Source organism: Haliotis asinina, chromosome 6, assembly GCF_037392515.1.
Source record: "Haliotis asinina isolate JCU_RB_2024 chromosome 6, JCU_Hal_asi_v2, whole genome shotgun sequence".
NCBI lineage: Eukaryota > Metazoa > Mollusca > Gastropoda > Lepetellida > Haliotidae > Haliotis > Haliotis asinina.
The window spans coordinates 58132020-58156547 of record NC_090285.1 but is presented as its reverse complement, the minus strand read 5'-3'; the positions used below and the strand labels follow the sequence as shown (position 1 = coordinate 58156547).

Below are 24528 nucleotides of genomic sequence, written 5' to 3'. Positions count from 1 at the left end.
AGGGATCAGGGTTTTGTTCTCTGTTTAGACTTGATCATCTTCTTTGATCACACAGATCCTTTTAGCAGCTATTCTGAATGGGCAAAGGCAGCATGGTTGTCTGAGGTTCTGTAGTTTGATTTATTGACTACCACTTAGTCCCTAAATATGCATTATTTGTTAGTAACAAATGTACTCATAAAATTGAAAAGGAGCCCCAGTGAGTTGGGAGATTCCTGAATCTGGGGAAATCCAGACTTGCATCATTTGTGGATTTAGCATTGCAGGGAGGGTAAGGCATTAGGAAAAGTGATATGGTTCAGGGCCTGTGAGACTGACTATTTGGTGTGTACAGATGCATGATCTGTCAAACACAACAGGGACCTGTGTTCAATGGTCTGAAATCCTGTTCTGCATGATTATAGTTCAAGGTTTTTCAGCGTCATACCCATGTTTATGGATTTCACTATAGTGGTCAATATGTGAAACCATGCTGGGCTCTCTTCCCACATTAAACTGCCATGTCAGAAATACTGAATACTGTTACGTTTTCACTGGTTCAAAAATCCCAATTCCCAATGGTAACAGCAATGGTGACAGGAATTTTAGGAGGTTTGGTGTGGTAAATAGATTTGAATATAACAGCACAATTGACCCATTATAGTCCCAGATGCTCAATAGAGGTGCTTCAGTTATACCTATGTTATGTATGTTATATTTCCATCGTACCCAGTTATACCTATATTTGTTATACCTATATCATATCATATATGTTTGTTATACCTATCCCATTGGTCACAGCCTTGAGACAAGTCGGTTTTCATTTTGAGCAATCAAATGATGGTATGTTACTTGTCTGTGGGCTACTAGATAATTTCTGCTTGCGGTTTCAAACAGCAAATAAACTTGGATTTCATTTCATATGTGCTCAAAATGTAGGTACTAAATTTCACAATGACCATAAAGTAGAGTTATCTTTCTTTACTATTTAGCACTTCTCAATAAATAATCCACTGAACATTAACATCAAATACCATGCTGATTTATTCTTTCATAATTACATTATCATGATTATGTCATGAAAATCATGGTAAGTGGAAAATTAGTCAGGACAACTTACTTTCACAAAGTCACTTTCCCTGTGACATGGCTTTTAAAAAAATTGAACCCCTGGTTTTATAACACAACTCTCTTAACGGATTTTTACAGAGAAATCATTATGTTTTGTGTTATAACTTGGTCTCCAGATCTGCCAACCCTATAAATTCAATGCCAAAATAAAACATTTTGTATGTTTGTAAATTGGAGGAACAAATATTATTTGATGTTTTATTTGTCCAAAGGCTGAAGAAAAAGGTCTGTTTTTCCAACTGATGAAAAAGTAAGGATGTGAGGTTGATATGAGTCAGTGGAAACAAAACAAGGTTATGATTTCTCATATTGTCAGTAACTAGTGGAGTCACGATTCGAGCATTAATGGAAGACTAATTACACTGACTTACCTAATTACATTACGTTTTCCACGTCATACTGCACCTGAACATGGAATGTTGATTCTTTCAGTGGCATCATATTCAGTCTTACACATTAGAATGCCAGGCAGGGCAATATAAAGGCTGGTTTGTCTGTTGTGAAGAGGGACACTGACCCAGAGCAATTCCTCATGATTGTTGCTTCTGCTTTTGTTATTGATTCTCTGTCTTCCTCTTTTCTTTCCTTTTCTCTATTTCTCCTCTTCCCTCTCCCTTTTTCTCCCAGCTGATTGTGATATCAGGATGATATCAGGGTATATAAAGAAACATCTAGGGCCCATGGGCCCCTAAGTACTAGTGAACACATTGCATCTATCTTAGCAAACATCTAAATGTTACTTTTGATTGTTTGAAGCATGGGTATACAATGTTTGTAGCCATTGCTAGATTTTGCAGATGACAAGAAAAACAGATTTAGAGTAATCTCCCTTCCATCACTTTGTATTTGCAACACATCAGTAATTTTCATACATCATATATGATTCAATGTCATTCAAGATAAAAAAATTACTACCACAAAGTACCAAATGAGTTCGACAGCAGGGTATACATAGAGGCTTTTATTTGTTTGTAAGTGGGGTACATTGCAAATAAGAGTAGAGCACTTAACCCCTCAGGAAGCAACATTTTGGGTGAGGTAAGATAATCGGTAATGCAAGGACATGTTCTTACAATGATCAACAAAGATGAAATAAAGTTTTGTCTTGTAATTAATGTGGTCGTTCGTTTAACCCATTGGCAGTTCCATCATCATTGTGATAAAAAATGAAAAGATTTTACATTTTAAATTGAAACTCACCCTATAGTGTCTTTTAGGCAGACAGAATGTAATGTGGCATAAAGTATTCACTCTTGTACATGATCATTTTAACTTTTAATATAAATACAATCTTTCACCATTACGAATACTATTCATATATTACTTGTTAGACAATTCTTGCTGAAGCCATAACATATGATTGCTTGTTTATCAAGCCTGCCTCATTGTTTTTCCCACTTGCTATGTAGTTTGTAATTGTTTTCCCATTTTGTTGCACATTACTATATTTAACTACTTAATTACATTCCTCGCCTCATTTGACATTATAGGGATATGGGGGAAGCAAGAATAATCACCCTACTAATTAAGGTTTCATAAAAGAAAGAAATTCTTAAATCAGAGACATTTCATCTTTGGTATCCAATTTGTCGATGGGATATTAGCATGCCAAAGCAAATGACATGCTGACAGTCAGGTAAGTGGAACTTGAATTGATGGTTCGCTCATTATATTCCCTTTGATTTGAATTCTATTAAAGTCAGGTAATAAATACAGCTGTGTTGCTTAAATATTCACTTTTTAATTCAAGAAAGTTTTTGGAAGAACATGCTGCAAAGGCCTTGCATCTTGTAATCAAGTAACATAAATGTGGCTGTGGAAAACTATAAATGTTCCTACTACTAATTATGGATGCACTTTCCGGACCAGTTCATTAGTATTTACAATGTAAATTATTGATTGTTTCATTTTTGTCAGGTGATTTGCTAGATGTTTCCCACCTTGTTATGCCATGTTTTGAAGATATGCTGTTTGAACCTCATGAAGTAGGCTGTTCATGCTTAAAGTTGGGAAACACTTACCAGTGAGTGAGTGAGTGAGTGAACTGTGTCCACACTGTTACACCAAATGTACAGTTATTTAGGGTTAATAGGTCATGGACAATTACAGGTACAGTCAGATTGTTTCCAAATGAGAATGATAAATTGCTAAATAATTCAAAATCATGAATACTGTATTAAGTGCCAATGTACTCATGGCAGTGAATACCTTGTACCATTGTAAGGAACCAGCTAAAAACCAGGAAGACAGCTTTCCATTTGTTGCTTAACAAATGTTGCAGGTGAAATAGCTTATGTGTAGATACTTCTCTTTATTGTTCAGTCCTGTGTAAAACATATATGAACCGACTTGCTAACCAGATAAAGAATCTCTGTTAGTCGACCATTTCTCGTCGTTTTGTTTAACGTTTGTTGAATACAGTCTAGTCCAAATAACTTCTTGCTATTTTTATCAACCATTTTGAAATGTTTGGGAAGTTTAGTTTATGGACCAACGTAATGAATCATTTTTAAAAGCCTTTTCACAGACAGGACACATCAGAGGAACAGTCTATTTAATCAGCATAATGTTGCCTATAATATACATATCTCACTGGCAGAGTTGTTTGTTGTTCTTGTTGGCATGTTGATGTGCTTCACTGTCTAGACAGGATGAGGAACAATGGTTATCACAAACATCCTTCTGTTCTTGTCTTCAGCTCCTAGTCTTGAGGTGGTTGATGATAGACCCAAGTTTCAGAATGGAGTTTCTGAGATGGAAAGTAGATTTGAGCTATATTTGCAAAAATTGTATGGAACATAGAGATGGGAAAGGAAGGAGAAAGGTTCTCTTTTCAGAGGATGCAATCTATCATTTGTCTGGCACCGTTTTGACATTGTTTGTGTATACCTGAAGAATCCTAGCCATTGCTGCCAGTGTTTTCTGCCAAATCCTTCATTACTGGAAGGGGCATTCTCTTTGTTCTTTCTAGACCGGCAACAATAGGGTGCATAGAGACTGGTTCTAGGAACCTATTTTAGCACTGTGAAGTAACTCTCATATTTGAACATTGATAAAATCAGTTAGAGTAGAGCTCTCTGTGGAGTACTCAGCTGTGGGAATAGACCTTCTAGCTGTGAGATTACCATTATAGTCCAAAGACATGATGTGTCTGTTGTGGTTGTCATGATCTTTATGACAGTTAAAGGTATAATGTCACTGATAGCCATTAGTCTTGTGACATCACAGCGCCATTGCTGTAGATGTCATGATTCTGTGATGTGATAATGTCATTGCTGCATGTGTCATGAATCTATAACATCACAGTGTCATTGCTGCATGTGTCATGAATCTATGACATCACAATGTCATTGCTGCAGGTGTCATGAATTTATGACAAAGTGTAATTGCTGCATGGGTCATGCATTAATGACAGTGCCATTGCTGCAGGTGTCTTGAATGTGTGATATCACAGTGCCATTTAGGCAGGTGTCATGAATACATGACATCTCAGTGCCACTGCTGCAGGTGTCATGAATATATGACATCACAGTGCCATTGCTGCAGGTGTCATGAATATATGACATCACAGTGCCACTGCTGCAGGTGTCATGAATGCATGACATCACAGTGCCATTGCTGCAGGTGTCATGAATCTATTACATAACAATGCCACTATTGAAGATACCATCGCAATGCCTGCAGTGATTGCAGTATGATATGTTTATGAACACAAATACGGAATATGTTATGCATCCAGGTATTGCATTAGCTGGAGTATAATATACCAGTTGCAGCATTGCTATGCAGTGTTCCAGTCTTCCAATACAAATGATCCTGACTGCTTGCTCTTAATCTTAATTGTTGTCCTAGCACATAGAATGAACTACAGTAGTAACAAACTAGTATATTGGTTCCTTGAAGCTCATGATAGGTGTGGTTTACTGTAAAATGAAAATGATAAAAAAATATAAATGTGTTTAATCTAGAACTGGTACTTTGAAAATACTTCCACAATATTGTCTATTTGGTTGTTGAATAAACCAGAATCAGCTCTTGGATCTACTGCAGTTCCAATACTTCCAATGAATTTACTTTGCTGAGTGATCATTTGTGAACTCTAGCTTATATTCCAGCTTGGGTTGCTCTGCTCTCATTCAATCTGAGTGACTGAAGCTGATCTACTTATGTTCATTATTGCTAATGCTTATTGCTCTCCATGTGTGCAGTTTAATATACATGGATGTCGAACTGAAGAGAGATATTGGGCTTGTGTTATGATGGTTCTGATACTTTTACAATGAAAGACATCTGTGTTTGGTCTGATATACATTGTAAACATGACTGCAATATCAATGATGGATGGTATTGTTGAAGATGTAGATATTGTACCTGGTTTTATTCATACATACTTTGCTTTCATGATGACGGTATTTCTAGATCAGTTTTTACAGACTGTCAGTTGTTTATGGGAATGGGATGGGATGGGTTGGGGAGGAGGGCTAATAGGCATGGGCAGACATTATGCAGGTGTCCTCCCATTACGCATACAGGCAGTTTGCAGACACCTTAGAACATCAACATTTACAGTTCATTGAACAAATAAGCTATTACCTCTTACCTACACATTGTAATGGAATAGTCCAAATCATAACACTGAATCACATATTGTGCCCACCTACAAACCCCTAAAAGTATGACCAAATAGTCAATACTGCACAGAAATATGTGAAATGGATCATGAAAAATGAAGATCCTACAGCCTGACATGTTCTGCTGTATGTGCTTTGACCTTGGATCAAAGTAAAATATATTGACTCATTTTATGGAAGATCAGTTTAATTCCAGAATATAGAATCCTCTTATTCCAACTGCAAGTTGCTGAAGTTTTGAAGTTTTCCCTGTGAAGAGTTTTTGTTGTGTGATACAGACATCATTTAAGATTTAATCCATTATTTTGATTTCACTAGCATTATGATCAATTATGTCCTTGTATAATTGGTCATTTAGCGTTGACGTGTACCCAGATATGTAGGGCGTACTCTCAATGTACAAGAGTGACAAGGAGAGTTATAAAACTGTATGTTTCCTGTACATGGTGTATTGTGAAGGACACACACACACAGCATGGCGCTAGATGAATATACAGCCAGGTTTGGTATCATACTCTGCCTGGTAAGTGTTCCTACTGTTCTTCTGCTCCTGTCTCTTCTTCCTCCATTCTTCCTCTCAGCTGCTTATATACATGTACACGGTCTACTCTGTGATAACAGTATAGCTTGATATGACCTGTGTGATGTCAGTTTGTGAATGTAGTTACTGTCATTCAGTACATTCAGGATTATATAATCTATGGTCTTGTCAAGGTAATGACCTTTTTGATGTAGAGTTTTTTTCTGGAATACAGACTAAATTTTTCATGTTGAAACCCAGATATTTACCTGGGGCTCATTTCACAAAGCAACCTTCTCTAAGGTTAGCCTTAACTTCCATTCTTTAACATTGCACTAAGGTTACTGTACCTAAGTCTAAGGTAACCTTAGTGCAGTGTTAAAGAAGGGAAGTTAAGGTTAACCTTAGTAAAGGTTGCTTTGTGACAGGAGGCCATGTATGTTTTACCGCTGTCTTTCCAGCTGTTATTCAGCCTTATTAAACTTGTTTTGCGATATTGCTGTTGTGATATAAAATTATACTCATGAGCACCACAGTTTTGCAGTCATTTAGGCAGGTAATTATCATAGCATGATGACAGAGATTACTTCAGACATGATATATATTGTACAGATATATACTGGAGACTGATATATAGACTTAGGTTTGTGCCTTACTGCCATGATATATAGATGTACATTTAGGAGTACTGCTATGATACACATTGGAAGCTATCAATACCAGCATCAGTCCAATCCAGCAAGTTGTCAACACCGGCATAAAATTTCAGTCCATGGTCCATGGCTTGTACATTTATCTTCAGCTCTACAATCTGGCATGTTGTCTAAAGGGGATTATTCCATCAGTCCTGATGAGTGCCGGTTTAGACAGCTTCCACTGTATAGATGTAGATTTAGGAATACTGCCATTATACATAGACTTGGGCTGATGTCTACTGTCCTGATATATGGACTTAAGTTGGTGCTTACTTTCATGACATTATGTATAGATGTAGATTTTGGAGTACTGCCATGATATATAGACTTAGGTTAGTGCCTTCTATCATGATATATACTTACAGATTGCTTTGCATATTATGACCACCAAATGATGCAACTTACTATTATTCCAGAGAAACTACTCATGGTGTTTATATCTAATAATTTATTTTACTTTTTTCTGGGCGGCAAATATATTACAGTGTTGAAGAGGCTGGGAAAGGAAAATCCCATCATGTGTTGGCGCCAGTAAATGGTGGTACTTATAAATAATATAATGCTCAGTGGACAGAGAGGAAAGATCAGGTTCTAATTCCCTAGCAAGTCTGATGGGATTGGGTTACTATATTACTGCGTTTGAAGTGAAAACATATTAACACATCTATATGACGTGTCAGGTGTAAGGTTATGTATTTTTGTAGAAGAGATGTGATGAATTTGAGCTGGGTAGGGGTGTGTTGATATATTCTGGGGTGAGGTGTATCATGTTTAGTTGTCCTGGGTGGGTATATGCCTCATTATCTCCTCGGATGAGGTGTATTGTGGTTTATAAGTTGTCCTGGGTCTGGGCGTATGTGTCTCAGTATCTCCTGGGGTGAGGTGTATTGTGCTTAGTTGTCCTTGGGGGTGTCTCAGTATCTCCTGGGGTGAGGTGTATTGTGCTTAGTTGTCCTTGGGGGTGTCTCGGTATCCCCTGGGATGAGGTTTGTTGATATCTCCTGGGGTGAGTGAGCTTAGTTTTATGCCGCACTCGGCAATATTCCAGCAGTGTGGAGGCGGTCAGTAAATAATCCAGAGATGCCAACCTCTACGATTTTATCGTAGTCGCTACAAATTCTAACTTCAAACTATGCCAATACGATTCCACTGGAAATCCTACGAAATTTGAATGAAATTCATTGAAATTTGGATATATAGACAAAAACATATATTTTCAACGATGAAATACATTTTCAGACTTCATGTACCATCCATTCATCAGATTTAATGACATGTTTGAACTGCAAGTAACAAACGTAATTTTAGCGAAGCTGGTTTCAATACCTTTGTGATTTGACACATTTAGTTCTGGCTCACGTGATTTAACCACGTGACTGTAATATCGTTAATTTTTTCTCAGAATCTATCATGACTACTAACTACAAATTTTATGGTCAAATTACTAATTTTGAACATTGAAACTACTATTTGCAACACTTTGGTGTTGCCATCTCTGAATAATGGTGTCTGGACCAGACAATCCGCATTATGATCAACAGCATCAGGCTGCACATTTGGGAACCAATAACATGTGTCAAGCAAGTCAGTGAGAATGACCACCGGATCCCATTAGTTGCCTCTTACAACAAGCATTGTCACCTTTTATGGTAAGCAGGGGTTGATGAAGGCCTATTCTACACTGGACCTTCACGGGTATCTCCTAGGGTGAGGTGTACTGTGCCAGCTTCTCCTGTGGGTGTAGGTCTGTCAACGTCTCCAGGGATGAGTCAGTATCACCTATGTCAGTATGCCTGAGATAGATGTGAAACGATGTGCTCTTACCACAGTGTATTACAGTACAACACATTAAGTTTGGTCTCTTATGGTCATTTTATGACTTGATAGATATGATGGTGTGAAAACCTAAAATGCCAAATTTTTGTATTGCAACACAGTATACTGAACCAAAGGCTAAATACTGTGGTTCTGCTGATACCACGGTATATAATTTCACCCCTATCCTAGGGTGTGGCAAGCCGTGCGTTGGTGAGGTGGGTTTACATGAGTTGGGGCGAATTGTATTGTTTGTTGATGTCCAGTGGGGTGATGTGCATTCTGGTAAGCTTTGCAGGGTTGAGACATATTATGTTCCCAGTACAATATAACTATCAATTACGCCTCTTTGATACATGATATACATTGTTTAGTAGGGGATATCATCTGCAGGTACATGTACATCCTGGTATATACAGATAACATTATCAGTCTGTCAGATATCTCAATACTGAACACAGAGCAAAGAATTTTATGGGATAGGCAGAAGGGTAATATTTTAGATTCCTTATTGCTCACAATAAGTGTGTGTACTCACTTGACGCTGGAAGATATGTACTGACCTGTAGGGTCACCAGGTGTACAAAGGACGTGGTAGTTTGTAATCTACTGCCTATATATCATCTTTGTACTTAGTCATTAAGACAAGTTTCTATCACTCTTAGAGTAAGCACTGAGTCTGCGATGTAATGACCTGAAAACACTGAGGTTGTTTTATAATGACATAACATCGAGGATATGTTTTGTAATGACATGATAACAGTGAAGGTATTTGTTGTAATGATACAATAACACTGGGTATATTTTGTTGTAATAACATGATATCATGGATGATATGTGCATTAATGACATGATATTACTGGGTATATTTGTTGTAATAACATGATAACATGGGTGATATGTGCATTAATGACATGATATTACTGGGTATATTTTATTTTGTAGTAACCTGATATGGAGGCTAGGGGTTGTAATGGCAATATAACATTGGGTATATTTGTTTGTAATGACATGATAACACTTGGTATATTTGTAATGACAACATTTAGGATTTGTATTATAATGTGATGAGACAATAGCACTGGGTATATATTTTTTTTAATGACATGATATCATGATGAGTATATTTGTCGTAATGACACAACTCTGTAGACATGAGCTGAAATGACATGATGACATTGATACCTTGTGGCATTTGTACTGGAAGATCATAACTAGGTTAGGTCACTTTTTGACATCAGTTCTTTTTGTGTCAAACGTTTCCTCTAAAATTCATGAAATGACATGATGACATTGATACCTTGTGGCATTTGTACTGGAAGATACTAGGTTAGGTCACTTTTTGACATCAGTTCTTTTTGTGTCAAACGTTTCCTCTAAAATTCATGAAATGACATGATGACATTGATACCTTGTGGCATTTGTACTGGAAGATACTAGGTTAGGTCACTTTTTGACATCAGTTCTTTTTGTGTCAAACGTTTCCTCTAAAATTCATGAAATGACATGATGACATTGATACCTTGTGGCATTTGTACTGGAAGATACTAGGTTAGGTCACTTTTTGACATCAGTTCTTTTTGTGTCAAACGTTTCCTCTAAAATTCATGAAATGACATGATGACATTGATACCTTGTGGCATTTGTACTGGAAGATACTAGGTTAGGTCACTTTTTGACATCAGTTCTTTTTGTGTCAAACGTTTCCTCTAAAATTCATGAAATGACATAAATCTCTCTGTATATTCTTAACTCCGCTATTTCAATCAAACTGACACAGTTATGATATTTTTAGCATGTGCATGGTCATGGAGTTATGTAACTCTGATCTATATTTAACCCCAGAACAAAAGCCAAGAAGCAATTCATTAACTACATGACAAGTTGTCAGAAATGGTATATTATGTAAGACCTCACAATAGAGGGCACAGCACTTACATTCTCATAAAAAAAAATATCAACTGTCACCGTCAAAGCTAACAATACAGCTGAGGATAAGCATGTATGTCATGGTGTTGGAAAAGATGATTAGTTTTTTAGTATGTTGGTTTACTGGTTGAGTAGCCAAAATGAAAGTGAAATAAAAATGATTTTTCTTATATATTTGTATTTCAATTTTGTTTCTCTGTCAGTGTACTCATTCATGTTAACACGAATTTCATTATAGATACCATATGAAATCCCAAGACACGTAAACATTGATACCCAACCCAGACACAGTATTCTGAATCTAGGCCCATCAGCCCTTGTTTTACACCTTCAATAATAAGCATCAGGCAGGGAAACATCAAGTGCCATATTTAATACATCAAGATATACCATGTCTTTGGATAAACCATCAGTCTCCTACTGCTTGGGCAGACACTGTCTGCTGCACCACTGAAGTAGCACCTTACAGCAAGGTGTTATATCTGTTTTGTGTATTTAACTGTTCTAGCCATGAGGTGGATTGAGTTCTGGTTGCTGATGTCTGACATCTGTTTGGAGTGTTTAAGTGGTTGAGCCATGAGTTGGATTGAGTTCTGATTGCTGTTGTCCAACGTCTGTTTGGAGTGTTTAAGTGGTTGAGCCATGAGTTGGATTGAGTTTGTGGTTGAGCCGTGAGTTGGATTGAGTTCTGGTTGCTGTTGTCTGACATCTGTTTGGAGTGTTTAAGTGGTTGAGCCATGAGTTGGATTGAGTTCTGGTTGCTGTTGTCCGACATCTGTATTGAGTGTTAAACTGTTTGAGCTGTGTCTTGGACTGAGCTCTGGTTTTGTTCAGTTTTACATGCTCACTGAGTGCCAGATCATTCTGTCAGGGAAACCTGTATAAGTAGGTCAGTAAAAGGGGGTTTTAAGCAACAGCAAACCTCCATCAATATTGTGACAGAACTTAAATAGCTTTCATTGTCGTAGGAAGTGAACTTGAAACACTTGGCCCCCCTCCCTTAGAACCATCACTGAATTTGCTCTGTATGTCAATTGATTTAATAGAGACATTGTATTGAGGTGATCCGGACTATTCTGCGGGTTTTATTCATGCTGCAAGGACATTTTCGTTTGACTTGTTTTAAAAAAAAATATCACAATTTAAATCAGGGATTCATCATTTGACAGCATATGTCATTTTTGGGGAAAAGGTTCCCCAATAATTTTATTCAGTCTGTTCAATGTCACAGAGGGGATCTCCTCAGTGACCTACTATATAACACTCACTGACAGTGGGACCAGTGCAGTCAATAAATGTGCCTACGCTCCATTACTGAAACAAATTGAAAGTAAAGGCAATTGCATCTACAGTTCTTCTAATACTAGAGATAAGAATGTCCATATCTCACTGGCACCTTGGAACTCCCAGTATCTCCATGTATCTCTTCGTATTTTATTGTTACTGTTCGTATCATAATGAATCTTGGAAGTTTGTGTCTCACAGTGTAAACCCACTCTCTGTCATTATGTATCTCTTTTTATCTTGTTAGTTGTTGAACACCACACTCAGCAATATCCCAGCTATATGACTGATGTAAATAAGCAAGTCTGACCCAAACAATCCAGTGATATGTAGTCATTCTCATGTCTAGAATGATTTGCCGAGTCTAAATTGCTTCAGCTTTAGGCCAGAATTTCAGGATTGTTCTGGATTCCATTTGGATTTGTTTAATTGATAAATATATATATTTTTAAATAATTATTTGTGGGACTTAATGTCAATGCCGTCATCTGCCTGTATCTCCTCCTGTATGTTTTCTTGTATTTCACCCAAAGTCCGAGCATCATTTAAATGTATCAACTCAGACATCACCTGTCATTTGTCAGCTTGTCATTACCTGTAATGTTCTGAAATCATCGATTTTGCCATGGCATGGATAATGGTTTATAGGCTCTCCCTTATATAACTGGCAATAACCCTTGCATCTGTTAATGGAATTGGCTACACAGTTACATTGTCATCAAGGTTAAAAGGAGCATAATGTTATAATGGACACAGCAGTACACAGGTTCTAGTAGGCAGTAAGACCTTTGACTGTTCAGCCACAGTTTCTACTCAAAAGAAGTTAAAAATACACATTTTTTCATATTACTAGTATATGACATGACGGATTACGTGATTGTGGATAGAATATTGGATGTTCAAAGCAGTTTGGGGCAGTGGGGTAGCCTTTGGTTAAAGCGCTCACTTGTCACGCCAAAGACCCAGGTTTCATTCCCTACATGGGTACAATGTGTGAAATCCATTTCTGGTGTTTCCCGCCGTCATATTGCTTAAATGCTGTTAAAAGTTACATAAAACCAGAACCTACTCAGTCACTACACAACGTTTTCATCATTTCATGATAACAAGTCTGTGGTATTTTTACTTTGCATTTTACTTTAGTCCCTGTGACATACTGTCACCATTTGACAGCAATGATGCCCAAACTGTGTTAAATTATAAATCACTCGCTGATATTTCCTAGATATTCCATAAAGTAAAATGCATTTATTAAAATTAATGTACACTTTAAACATAAACTCTAGGAAATAATGTTTCACATTTGATATATCGCTGATGATGTTTTATTAGACTTTGCTGTGTAGATAACCAGGCTTATTGTCAGATTGGACACTGTAATCCCCTCATGTAATGTAGTTGTATAATGATAATAATGACAGCCTAACAACTCCTAACTGATGTTCTTTTATTGATCACTTCCACGTACTGTTTCCCATCAACTACTCGACACATCCTACTACTTTCCAAACAAAGGAAGCATTCATGCAAGAATTTCTTACTGTTTGTACAGCACCATTGATTCTACACAACACTTCATGGTAACAAAGTTCAGTGTCGCAGATTTTCCACTCCTGCTTTTTGTGTCAACCTGCTGGCGGCCATATTGATTTTCTGGAATCCCAGCTAATACAGGGTTAGGTTAGGATGAGGCCAGAACGTCTTTTTTGTTTGTCACCAGTAAAACCATTGATTTTCTTGTAAAGATCAGATAGAACTTTCTGCTTGACCTACATTCTGTGTTTTTATTTCTGATTGAGCTACTAAATTTTGATCTGATGCATTGACACAAAAAATGGATGTGCAGCTTTAAGAGAGGAACAATCTTGTATTTGGCATTTTCGAAACTTCAAACGTCATTTCTTTGACAACTTTAAAGTTGATAAAATTATTGTTCATAATTTTCCTTGAGATAAAGGTTAATACATTTTCAAGACATGACTTTTCTGAGAGTTCTATCTAATTGTTCTGGTAATGAAATCAACAATCATGTGTGTGGTGTGAGATGATGACACTATCAAGCATTGCAGTGCCAGTGTGCTGGCCATGATCTCTACATTTTACCTTAAACTAATTAGCTTGGACGGAACTGGAGCAACACCAGGCTGTGATGCCCCAAGACATTAATGCCAAGCTAATCCAATAAAATGGTAGCTAAAGTCTTATCCTGGTCCTATTGCCATTAGAAAGTCATTTGACAACTTGCACACCATCTGTAGGCCAAATATTAGTGTGTTGATTTCTGTAGACTCATATATGATTGATTCTTAGGATTGTGGAAATGGTGTTTGTAGATTTGATGACACTACATCATGCTAATGGAAAATTTGTTGAAAGCTTTAAAATCATGTGACATTCAATCCCTAACATTTAACCCTGATTTATCTCGGTCTGAAAATGGTGGTTGGGGGGGGGGGGGGGGGGGGGGCGGCGCAATATTTTACAGTACTAGTAACTCAGATATCTTTTCTGTATAAAACCCATTTTCACCCAAATTAACTGGTATGAGTTTTCAGATCAGGTCAGTCATTATTCCCTACCTATTTCTACATGAAACTTTGTATACACATTAGTCATATACTCATACAGGCAAGAATTTATGGATGTCAACTTCTTTATTTTGAGGGACATGATGTTTCAGAGTATATACTTACTCCTTTATCAGGTAAATGTAAAACTTGGAAACTGGTAGTTATATATTTGTACCTGTGAAACAACAGTTACCAGCAGAAGCAAGTTCTTAATTGTCAATAAATTGGTAGGGTGGATATATATTGACAAGTGGAAGCCAGGGATTCTTGTGTTACAATATTCAGGAAGTTTTGAAAGTATTATTTGTGCATTTTCATGGCAACGAATGGGAATACCATAATTTGTCTAAAAATGTGTGATTATTTTTTTTCACTGGACTTCCAGACTTGGCACTTATTGGAGACCCAGTGCTTATTGGAAACATGGCACTTATTAGAGGATATATGGTTGATCTTAAAACCATTAAATACTCTTTGATGAATACTTCAAATGACATCAAGTGTTGTACATCTTCAACCCTGTTGGAATGTTTTGTGTCTCCTATGCCGAAGAGGCAACAAAATGGATGGTGGTGTGACTTGGTGACATGTTGGACTGACAAACTGGGACCCAGCTCGTGAAGCTGCTTGATGTAAATAAAATAACCAAGCTTCACGCATACATGACTTCTGAAATTGTTCAATTTCTTTTGGTTTTTTTGGTTTGTTAAGGATTGTGAGTTAGAATTACAAAATATTACATGTAAAATTTATGTCAAAGGAAAATGTCTGTTGAAAGGAGTAGTACAAATTCACTGTTATTAAGCGTCTAGCTCTCAGCCATAATACTGGTTGTACTCTCATACTTAAATTAAATTATTTGGTATAATGATATCTAGGTTTGTGATTGTTTCACATATGTAGAAGGAGTTATTCTACAGGAAATGGCAAGTATATCTTGTAGAATATGACCAGTCTTGGTGGAACATTTACCCACATTCTGGAATCCAGGAAAACTAACACCTGAGTCACTATATTGTCTCCAGGGTTAACACAACAATTCCCAGAATGTGTATGGTGTCTGCACAGCTGTGCAGTGTGCAGTTAATGTGCATAGTCTAGACGAGTTGAACCACAGCTAGTGCAAGCTACACGTATCCAGAAATATCACAACTGCAAACAAAAAGTCACAGTAGGCTTCTGAAAGTATGCGATGTTATCTGATACAGAGAGAAAGAGAGCGTGCGTGCGTGCGTGCGTGCGTGCGTGCGTGCGTGCGTGCGTGCGTGCGTGCGTGCGATGGATAGCAGTGAATTTTCAGTAATCATTGATCATACAAGAGGGTTATGCAAACATGTGAATGCATCAGTAAATGAATATTCAGTGCTATTTAAGTTAGTTCCATTCATTTCAGAGTATGTCAGTTTGAAATGGGAGGAAAACCCAGAGTACTGCAGGTCTCAAATGTTTACCATTTTTGAGAAACCAAAGTATCAACCAGACAAACCTAGAACTATAATCAGCACAGATTGAGGCAGATGTATCACAGGTTTCTGATGCTTCAAGGGGAGACAACTCTGTTAGAAAAATTGCATGACTGTAAGATCCAGGTTAGAATTAGTTTTCAGTACCTCAAGCTTGTCTTGAGAGGCAGTTAACAGGATTTTGTGGTCAGATTCACTGATATGTCATTGTATACTAATTGCGTTGATTGATGCTCATACTGTTGATCATTGGATTGTCTGGTCCAGACTTGATTATTTACAGACCACCACCATATAGCTGGAATATTGCTGAATAAACACCTAACCAGTAACCTGGGTTGACCACGACTTATTACAATTGCATGTATGTCATACAGGTTTAGCGTATCAAGTGTTGGGTGTCAAGAATTCAACAAATGAGGATCAGTTAATACTAGTACATGAATTCTTACAAATGTTTTGTAAAATCAGTATGACACACATTCAGGTGCAATAGTTTATCAACCATCATTTCCACATTGTCTGGAGCAGACCTTCACAATATTGCATTCATCACAGCTGCCATCTCAGAAGACCATAGGGCCGGTTCAATTCCCCACATGGGTTCAATGTGTAAAGCTTACTTTTAGTGTCCCCAGCTGTGATGGCAATTTAGCAATTTTGCTAAAGGCATGTAAAATCATGCTCACTCACTCACTCACTCACTCACTCACTCAGAAAACCATAACTGTGAATGATATCAACAATATTCAGCTCTCACATTCTTCTTTCAGTGCCTCAATAACACTTAATTGACATCCACAATGCTGCCTGGATGTCAGCAACACACTGGTGTGCTTTGAAGGATATTTATGCTGGTGTTTAGATGTTGTTTAATGTTGCAGGTGCTCCTTGACTTGTGTCAGAACCGACACTCCTGTCACCTGGTGGCCAGTGCTAAAACCTTTGGCCAGGACCCATGTCCAGAAACATCCAAATACCTGGAGGTTGCCTACAAGTGTCATCCAAGTAAGTCTACTATTAAATCTGTTCATTTTAGATGCAATGGGGATACACATTTTTACCCTATCAGACACTTTGAAAATGTAATTGTGATACAGTTGTGAACATTCAAAAAGATGCAAATGAAATGTGACTGGAAAGAGTTGTCTCCCCTGAAACTGATGATGATACAGAGTTGTGTCCCTTGAAATCACATTTCAAATGTACATTGATTTTGTTTTCATGTATAAGTTTAACTTTTATTATCTAAAATAGAGTGAACAATATGCTGATGGTGCATTGGATTGTGCTTCAGTCACAAAAGGGCAATGTTCATTTGGCTTCAAATGTATATTCAGCAGATGAAATGCAAAGTACCCAAATCACAATATACACAGGGCATGAAACTCCCCAAAACAAAAACATTTCAGCCAGACTTCAGGGCTGGTTAGGTGTAAAATATGCCAGCTTTGACAAAAACTTACCTGCCTGCAAATACTGTAGGTCTGACAAGCAACATAGTTTATCATCCAATTGGAATTCATGTTTTATTTTTACAAGTGAATTAATAATGATTTATTATCCTGAAGTACGATGTATATATTCATATACATGTCTGGATTTTACCCAACTGTTGGGAAGGTGAATTTGAGAATCTGGCAGTGTGGGTTGAAAATTATCCATCCTGGGCAATTCGACCAGGCAGGTATTTCAAACGGTGACATACATGCACAAAATACTTCAGACTCATTAATATGACATCGATGTCAGCCATAAGCAGGTTTTAAAATGCTTGCATTTGTCCATTTTTTATAACATTTTTAGGTATAATATATTATAAACAATACAACAAAATGGAGCAAAATGTTTACATGTTACAGCCAATTTGATAACAATAACAACCATATTGAAGTGGAACTGTTGTTAGATTCTTCCTTAATGGCTCAATTGGTGCTGTTTTTCAAGCTTACATGCACATAAGCCTACGTATGAGACACCTTATAGGAAGTGGGACATTGACAATACACATAGCACACTTGAGTCAATGAGAGGATAGGAAGTCCCACCAGTCTGAAGGAGGGTGTTAGGTTCTACCACTTCACTGAAGAGGGTCCTGATAGAGTGGTTCCATTCTTCAATGGAGAGTGCAGTCATCTTTGTCCCTGCGTGATAGGCCAGTAAGACAGGCTCTATTATTAACAAGTCAAGTACAGAATATTCCTGTTGTTTTCAATGCTGGGGTCACTGGATGTAGGTTTGGGAAATGTCTGTACCATAGTCATTTGATCATTTGTTTAATCTGCTGTAACGTGTTTAGAACAAATGTTGTATTGGTCTTGAAGTAATCTGTGATTGAAACGAATGATATAATGTAGATTCAACTTATCTTGATAATAATGTCCTCATCTTGATCTGAGTGAGTTTAGTTTTACACTGCCTTTAGCAATATTCCAGAAATGGGCTTCACACATTGTGGCCGTCCAGGGATTCAAACCCAGGTCTTCAGCATGATGACTTCCCCACCGTCTCTCATCTTGTTCTGAAGAATGCACTTGTCTGGTGACATGATGTTCATGTGTGTGTTCATGAGTAGACTTGTGTTATGATGACGGAAAGGCTGCAACAAAAACAAGAATGTGAAACAATGACAGAACCAATAAAGTGTGCGTGCTCTTACTTGGATATTGGGTCAGTTGTTTGAATAGCAGCTATGATGGGGTGCTAATTAGGATACAGGCTAGGCTTTGGTCATTTATTTGGATACTATGTATTGTAGCCTCGCTCCAAGGCTGTACTGAGGGCTATGTTCATGATTTATAGTAATTCTACCCTTCATAGAAAAACAGACAATACCTCAGTCTGTTATTTATTATTTTTGAAGAAATTGTCATTTAAACTTGTAATTTGTGCAAGTCCACATCTTGGGATTGGGCACATCTTAGATACCATACAATTCTGCATGATTTAAGTTACTGTCTGAATTTGACAACCACTTCCACCACGGCAATGAAACTTGAAGCAGGACATTATTCTAATACATGTGTTTCCGCCATTCTCAGTCCTCATAACTTGCTAGATGACAATGATGTGAGGTTTTCCCCTGATTGTGTCCATCTATATTAAAGGAAGACCATAAAAGACATATGAACAGCTGGGTTTTCAATTTTATCAGGAATAAGGAAATATTTATACCAGGGCCCCGTTTCACAAAACTCTCGTAAGCCTAAGGTCTCTAAGGTAACTTTTCTCGTAGCCTTTGCACCTCCTATGTTACAGTATGCCAGGTACAAATGTTACGAGAAAAGTTACGAGACCTTAGCCTTACGAGAGTTTTGTGAAATGAGGCCCTGGACTCTTCTGAAATGCGTTCATCAGGTACTTCCTGGTTGTGCTTATGATACTGATGGGCGTGATACACTACACTATTGTGTTGCAAGGTCTTCAGTTCAGCCCATTTCAGTTTGGCGTACGAGAAATTATCATACTGCAGAAAATTGACAAGAGCCATACATTACAGAGTTAAATAACATGGAAACCAAATAACCATAATCTTTGGGTTTTTTTGAGTTAACAAAACTCTCATTTTAGGGCGGGATAGAAATAACTGTTCAAAAACACAAAATACTGAATTTTGGATTGCTTTAAGGTATACCAAACCGAAGGCAAAATACTGTGGTTCTACTAATATGGTGGCATACCGTTTCACCCAGAGATATTGACGGACAGCGGTAGGTATAGGACAAGTGGGGTGTAATCACTAGTCACTGAAATGACTAATCACTAGTCACTGAAATGAACATATTTTACAGATTAAATAGTTCATAGTTAGAAAGATAAAATAGAGACTTTCTTCATTGAACTTCAGAAGCTGTGGAAATGTAGACTTGCTACATTTTTGTTGGCATTTTTGGGGATATATTTGCTTCAGGGTTGGTATGACAGACTACTCTCGCTCATGTCGGTCAACTATCTCTATGAAAAATAGATTCTGGGGATCTGAGCTAGCTTGAATCCAGACGTAGAGAATGATGTACATGAGTGAATGTTGATTTATGTGAATGAGTGATGTTCATGTCAGTAATTTGTGTTATCAAATAAGTTTCTGAACTTGTTTTGTTCTACTACTGCCAATTACAAGGCTTTGAGGAAAAAATGTTTTAAAAAGTAACATTTTGAAGTGAAATACTTGTCTCTAAAGGTAGCATTCCCAGCCATATTTTCTTGGTATATGAAATTGGGTGCAGCTCTTGACCTAGTTCAAGCATCATGGGACATTATCAGTATTTCAGGGCAGTAATCATTCTCCCTGACCTTGTCTGTACCCCAGGGGAGATAATCTATCTGTGCCTTATAGCCAATCTGTATACCTGTCTTCACACACTTCACTTCATTGATAATTCTCCAGTCCTTCAAAGGTGTAGACAGCCCCTACACTACCTGACCCTGGGATTTACTGCTAGGAGGACAACACTGCCATTGTGAGCCTGTTGACCTGGCAAGTCTCTTTGACAAGTTAAACATTAAACTAAGAGATTTTACAACATCCACACAATCGCATTGCAAGGATACTAGATTTCAAGTGTGTTTTTCAAAAGCAAAAGTGGCAGCTATACTCAAGGTATGCAATGACATTCTTTATTTGATGGAGTGCGGACCAGAGAAAACAGTCATTGATTTCATGTTGTGTTTTGCTGCTGCAGATGTATTCTTGGCTTAGGAAAAATCTGAAAAATTATGAAAGAATGGTTTGGAGAAGAAAAATGGACAACACATATATTCACACAATCACTCTTCATGCATGCAGATGTAATTAGTTTATGATGCATCACACAAGCTACAGAGGAAATGCTTGAATAAATTAATGCAACAAACGAATAATATTGACCAGGCATATCACTGACACAAACATCCATGAAGGTCTGGTTAGAACTGGTTTCCAGCAGCCCATGCTTATTGTGAAAGGTGACCAACAGGATTGGGTGGTCAGACTCGCTGATAAGGCTGACACACATTGGTCTAGGGAGAATGCATTTAAGTATTGCCCCAAATGTTTTCTCTCATGCTTAGTTAAGTCAGACTGATAAATCCTTGTCCAGTGTGACATGATCAGCCCAGAATCAAAGTATCAAAAGAAGAATGTACCAGACCTCCACTCTGGCCGCCTCATCACTAACATCCAGATATGCTCTTTATTCTCCAGTAGGTATCCTGGGAAAAGCAAGAATCTTGTAATGTCCATTAATGTGGCACTATAAACAGCTGACTATTATCTATACAAGGATCTGCTGACAGAAGCATATGTGTTAGTTCCTCAATCTGTTGAGGGAGGTGTGTCTGATGTCCTGTCTGGGTGAGGGACTGGTGTCTGAATGTGTTGAACCTGTTGTCTAGTGAGAGACACTGATAACTTAATGGCCCCTGGAGTTGATGGAAACTATTATAACACATGGTGGCTCACCTGTGGAAGTGAGTGAACAGCACTCTGTGTGTACATGTAGGTATTGCCATGTAGACTGGAGGTGGTATGAGGTATAATGCTTGTACAGAGCTGCACAGGTACTCATGTGTCTCATATGGTCTGAGTTGTCTCCTTACTGCTAAGTACCAGGCAGGGTAACAACAAGTTTCATATTATAATGTCTTAATCAGTATGAAACATCAGGAGCTGGAACTACTGACACCTCTCCTGGCTGTTAGAGTGAGTGAGTGAGTTTAGTTTTATGGCACACTCAGCAATATTCCAACTATAAGGCGGCAGTCAGTAAATAATCGAGTCTGGACCAGACAATCCAATGACCAACATCATGTGCACTGATTGGTGTTCAGATCAGTTCAACTGCTGTCAGCTAAGCGGAACATTCATTAGGTTCAATAAAGGTTCTAGTTGTAATATCTTAGAGCCAGTGATGACCTGGTGACATAACTGATTGAAGGTCACCATGCCCTGACAGTGTGGAGTGTTGCCAATATGAACCACCGGATTGTTTGGCCTTTGGTCACATTACAGACTGCTGCTATAAAACTGGAGTATAGCTAAAGTGGAGCTTTAAGCATCAAACCCCACTGTGCATGTGATGTGTAGTTTCTTCCATTAGACTATAAATATGCTTAGCAGTGGATCTCCTATAGAGCACTTCTTCTGTACCTAAAGAATGGGTTGTTTGGAAACCTGCAACAGAGTACTTCATCAGTCATCAAGTCTGTGAAATGCAAAATCATCAAGAAACTGTGCCAGGCACATTTTGGCATTGAAGTACTGTTCTCAAGTTTATGTATGGATGTGATACCTTCTTACCTGGATCACAAGTCTGTCAGCTATTTCCCTCACAGCCCTGATGGTCTTGGTACAGCAGCTGCCAATCTGTACTTATAGGAACAGGGAACAGACATATTCTGTAATCATAGGAGTAAACACATTCAGTAACCTTAGGGGCAGGCACATTCTGTAATCATAGGGATAGACACATTCTCTAATCAGGGATAAGCACATTCTGTTATAGGAATAAGCACATTCTGTAATCAGGGATAGGCGCATTCTGTTATCATATGGAAAGACACACTTTTTAATCATACGGATAGACACATTATATATACAGCTATATAGGGGTAGGCACATTCTGCAATCATGGGAATAAGCACATTCTGTAGTCATAAGGATAAGCACATTCTGTAATCATAGGGATAAATGCATTCTGTAATCGTAGGGATAGACACATTCTCTCATCAGGGATAAGCACATTCCGTAATCATATTGGGTCGGCACATTCTGTAATGATAGGGATAAGCACATTCTGTAATCATAGGGATAAATGCATTCTGTAATCGTAGGGATAGACACATTCTCTAATCAGGGATAAGCACATTCCGTAATCATATTGGGTCAGCACATTCTGTAATCATAGGGATAGACACATTCTGTAATCACGGATAACAGCATTCTGTAATCAGTGATAAGCACATTCCGTATTCATATAGGGATAGGCACATTCTGCAAGGATTAGCAGTTTTGGTACTTGTATGTAGGGGCACATTTTTAAAGGACATTTGCATTTTGTAGTTATGACATTTTTATAGGCTAGCCATCATCTGTAAGGATTACATGTACAATAGAAACGGTCATGAAGTCAACAACCCAAAAGAAGTTCTTCTGGTCTGATCCATGAAGGGTTTGTAGCATAATATTGTAGAGCTCCATGCACTCACTGCTGTCACCCTCACTACTATTATAACCATTGTTGCACAGGTGAGCCATAGAAAATAACTAAATTTCATAGGTAGATGGCATGGCTTGTTGTATAGTTTATTTATTTAGGTTGACCTTACTCAAGGTAGTCACACACAGGTATACATTGTGTAGTGGTGTGCAGTATTGTCTGCCATGAGAAGTGAGTGAAGGGGATTAGGTGGTCACAATGTCGGATGTGTGGTGGCAACTTGCCTGTGTCTGCATATGTGGCTATGTTCACTGTATCCTCTATAAGAATATCATCATGTGGTTCAGGTGTTGTGCTAGAATACACGATCCCCACCTGTTCATGTTTGTGTACATCAGAGGCATTTCTTTGACATACACCATATCTTCCTGACTGGTCGCTTATCAGGTATAGAGCAAAGGTGAGACCCAGGCCACCATATGGTAGCTGATACTGTGTAGAGGAATCTACACAGTGTAGATCTATCAGGTACAAGTCTGACCCCCTTACTCTAGCCTTCCTTACCTTTCTCTCTTTCCCCACCCCTCTCTGTCTTTCCATACCCTTCTGTCTCTCTCTCTGTCTCTCTGTATGATTCTCTCTCTCTTTCTGTCTCACACACACACAAACTATTATTCTAGCATGTTGTTAATATGGAATCCTGAACATTTCATCTGATTGTAGTCAGTCCCTTTTCAGTGTATAGCTGATGTGATTTATTTATATTTATCAGTCTTTTCTCTTTTCTTATTATTACTCTTAGTGGTTTTTTTCTGAGAAATATAAGTTTTTAGATATCACTGCTCATAATGTTACAGTAAATTAAATTACTATATAGATAAAGCGGATACGATAGTACAGGTGATGCAAGGTATAGGTATACAATGCCAGACTATCTCAGTTTCAGGAGTGCTATCAGATGTCTGTAATGCTAAACAGTGGCTCAGTGTTTCAAAATATCCAATTTCTCTTGACAGGAAATGTTGAGACACTTGGAAGGATCTTTTGCTAAGGGTCATGCTACATCCTCCATCTGATACTCGCATTGCATATTTAAAAAATGAGTGTGCTGCTTCGTATCTATATCATGATACAGTCTTTGCTTGTAGAAATAGCAAACTGACCTCTTCATCTTACAATAGGCTACTAAGGGGTTCTTTCAGATTGGCCCTGATAAGGATCCTTAGTGAGTCAGGACTTCACCTGTTATCAAACTTTCCTCACACCTCCAGCTTCCAAGGCTAGCAACTAGTCTCTTAAATGAACATATCTTGCTGAACATTATATTGTTCATAAATAATAATCATGAAATGTTATCAAAAGGAGCCCACATACT

At 37.9% G+C, this 24528-nt stretch overlaps 1 protein-coding gene across 2 annotated transcripts in view; it reads left to right on the top strand.

The window, feature by feature from the left end:
- LOC137288074 (protein eva-1-like) overlaps positions 1 to 24528 on the top strand; it is a 166999-nt gene that overhangs the window by 85360 nt on the left and 57111 nt on the right. Inside the window, exons 1-2 of one of the 2 annotated variants that reach the window (XM_067820449.1) lie at positions 6204 to 6264; positions 16902 to 17025. In XM_067820449.1, coding sequence (XP_067676550.1) covers positions 6217 to 6264; positions 16902 to 17025 — 172 coding nt within the window. In that variant the 5' untranslated portion in view covers positions 6204 to 6216. Of the gene's footprint in view, positions 1 to 6203; positions 6265 to 16901; positions 17026 to 24528 lie in introns of those variants that run through there. The other variant, XM_067820448.1, reaches the window with a different exon arrangement.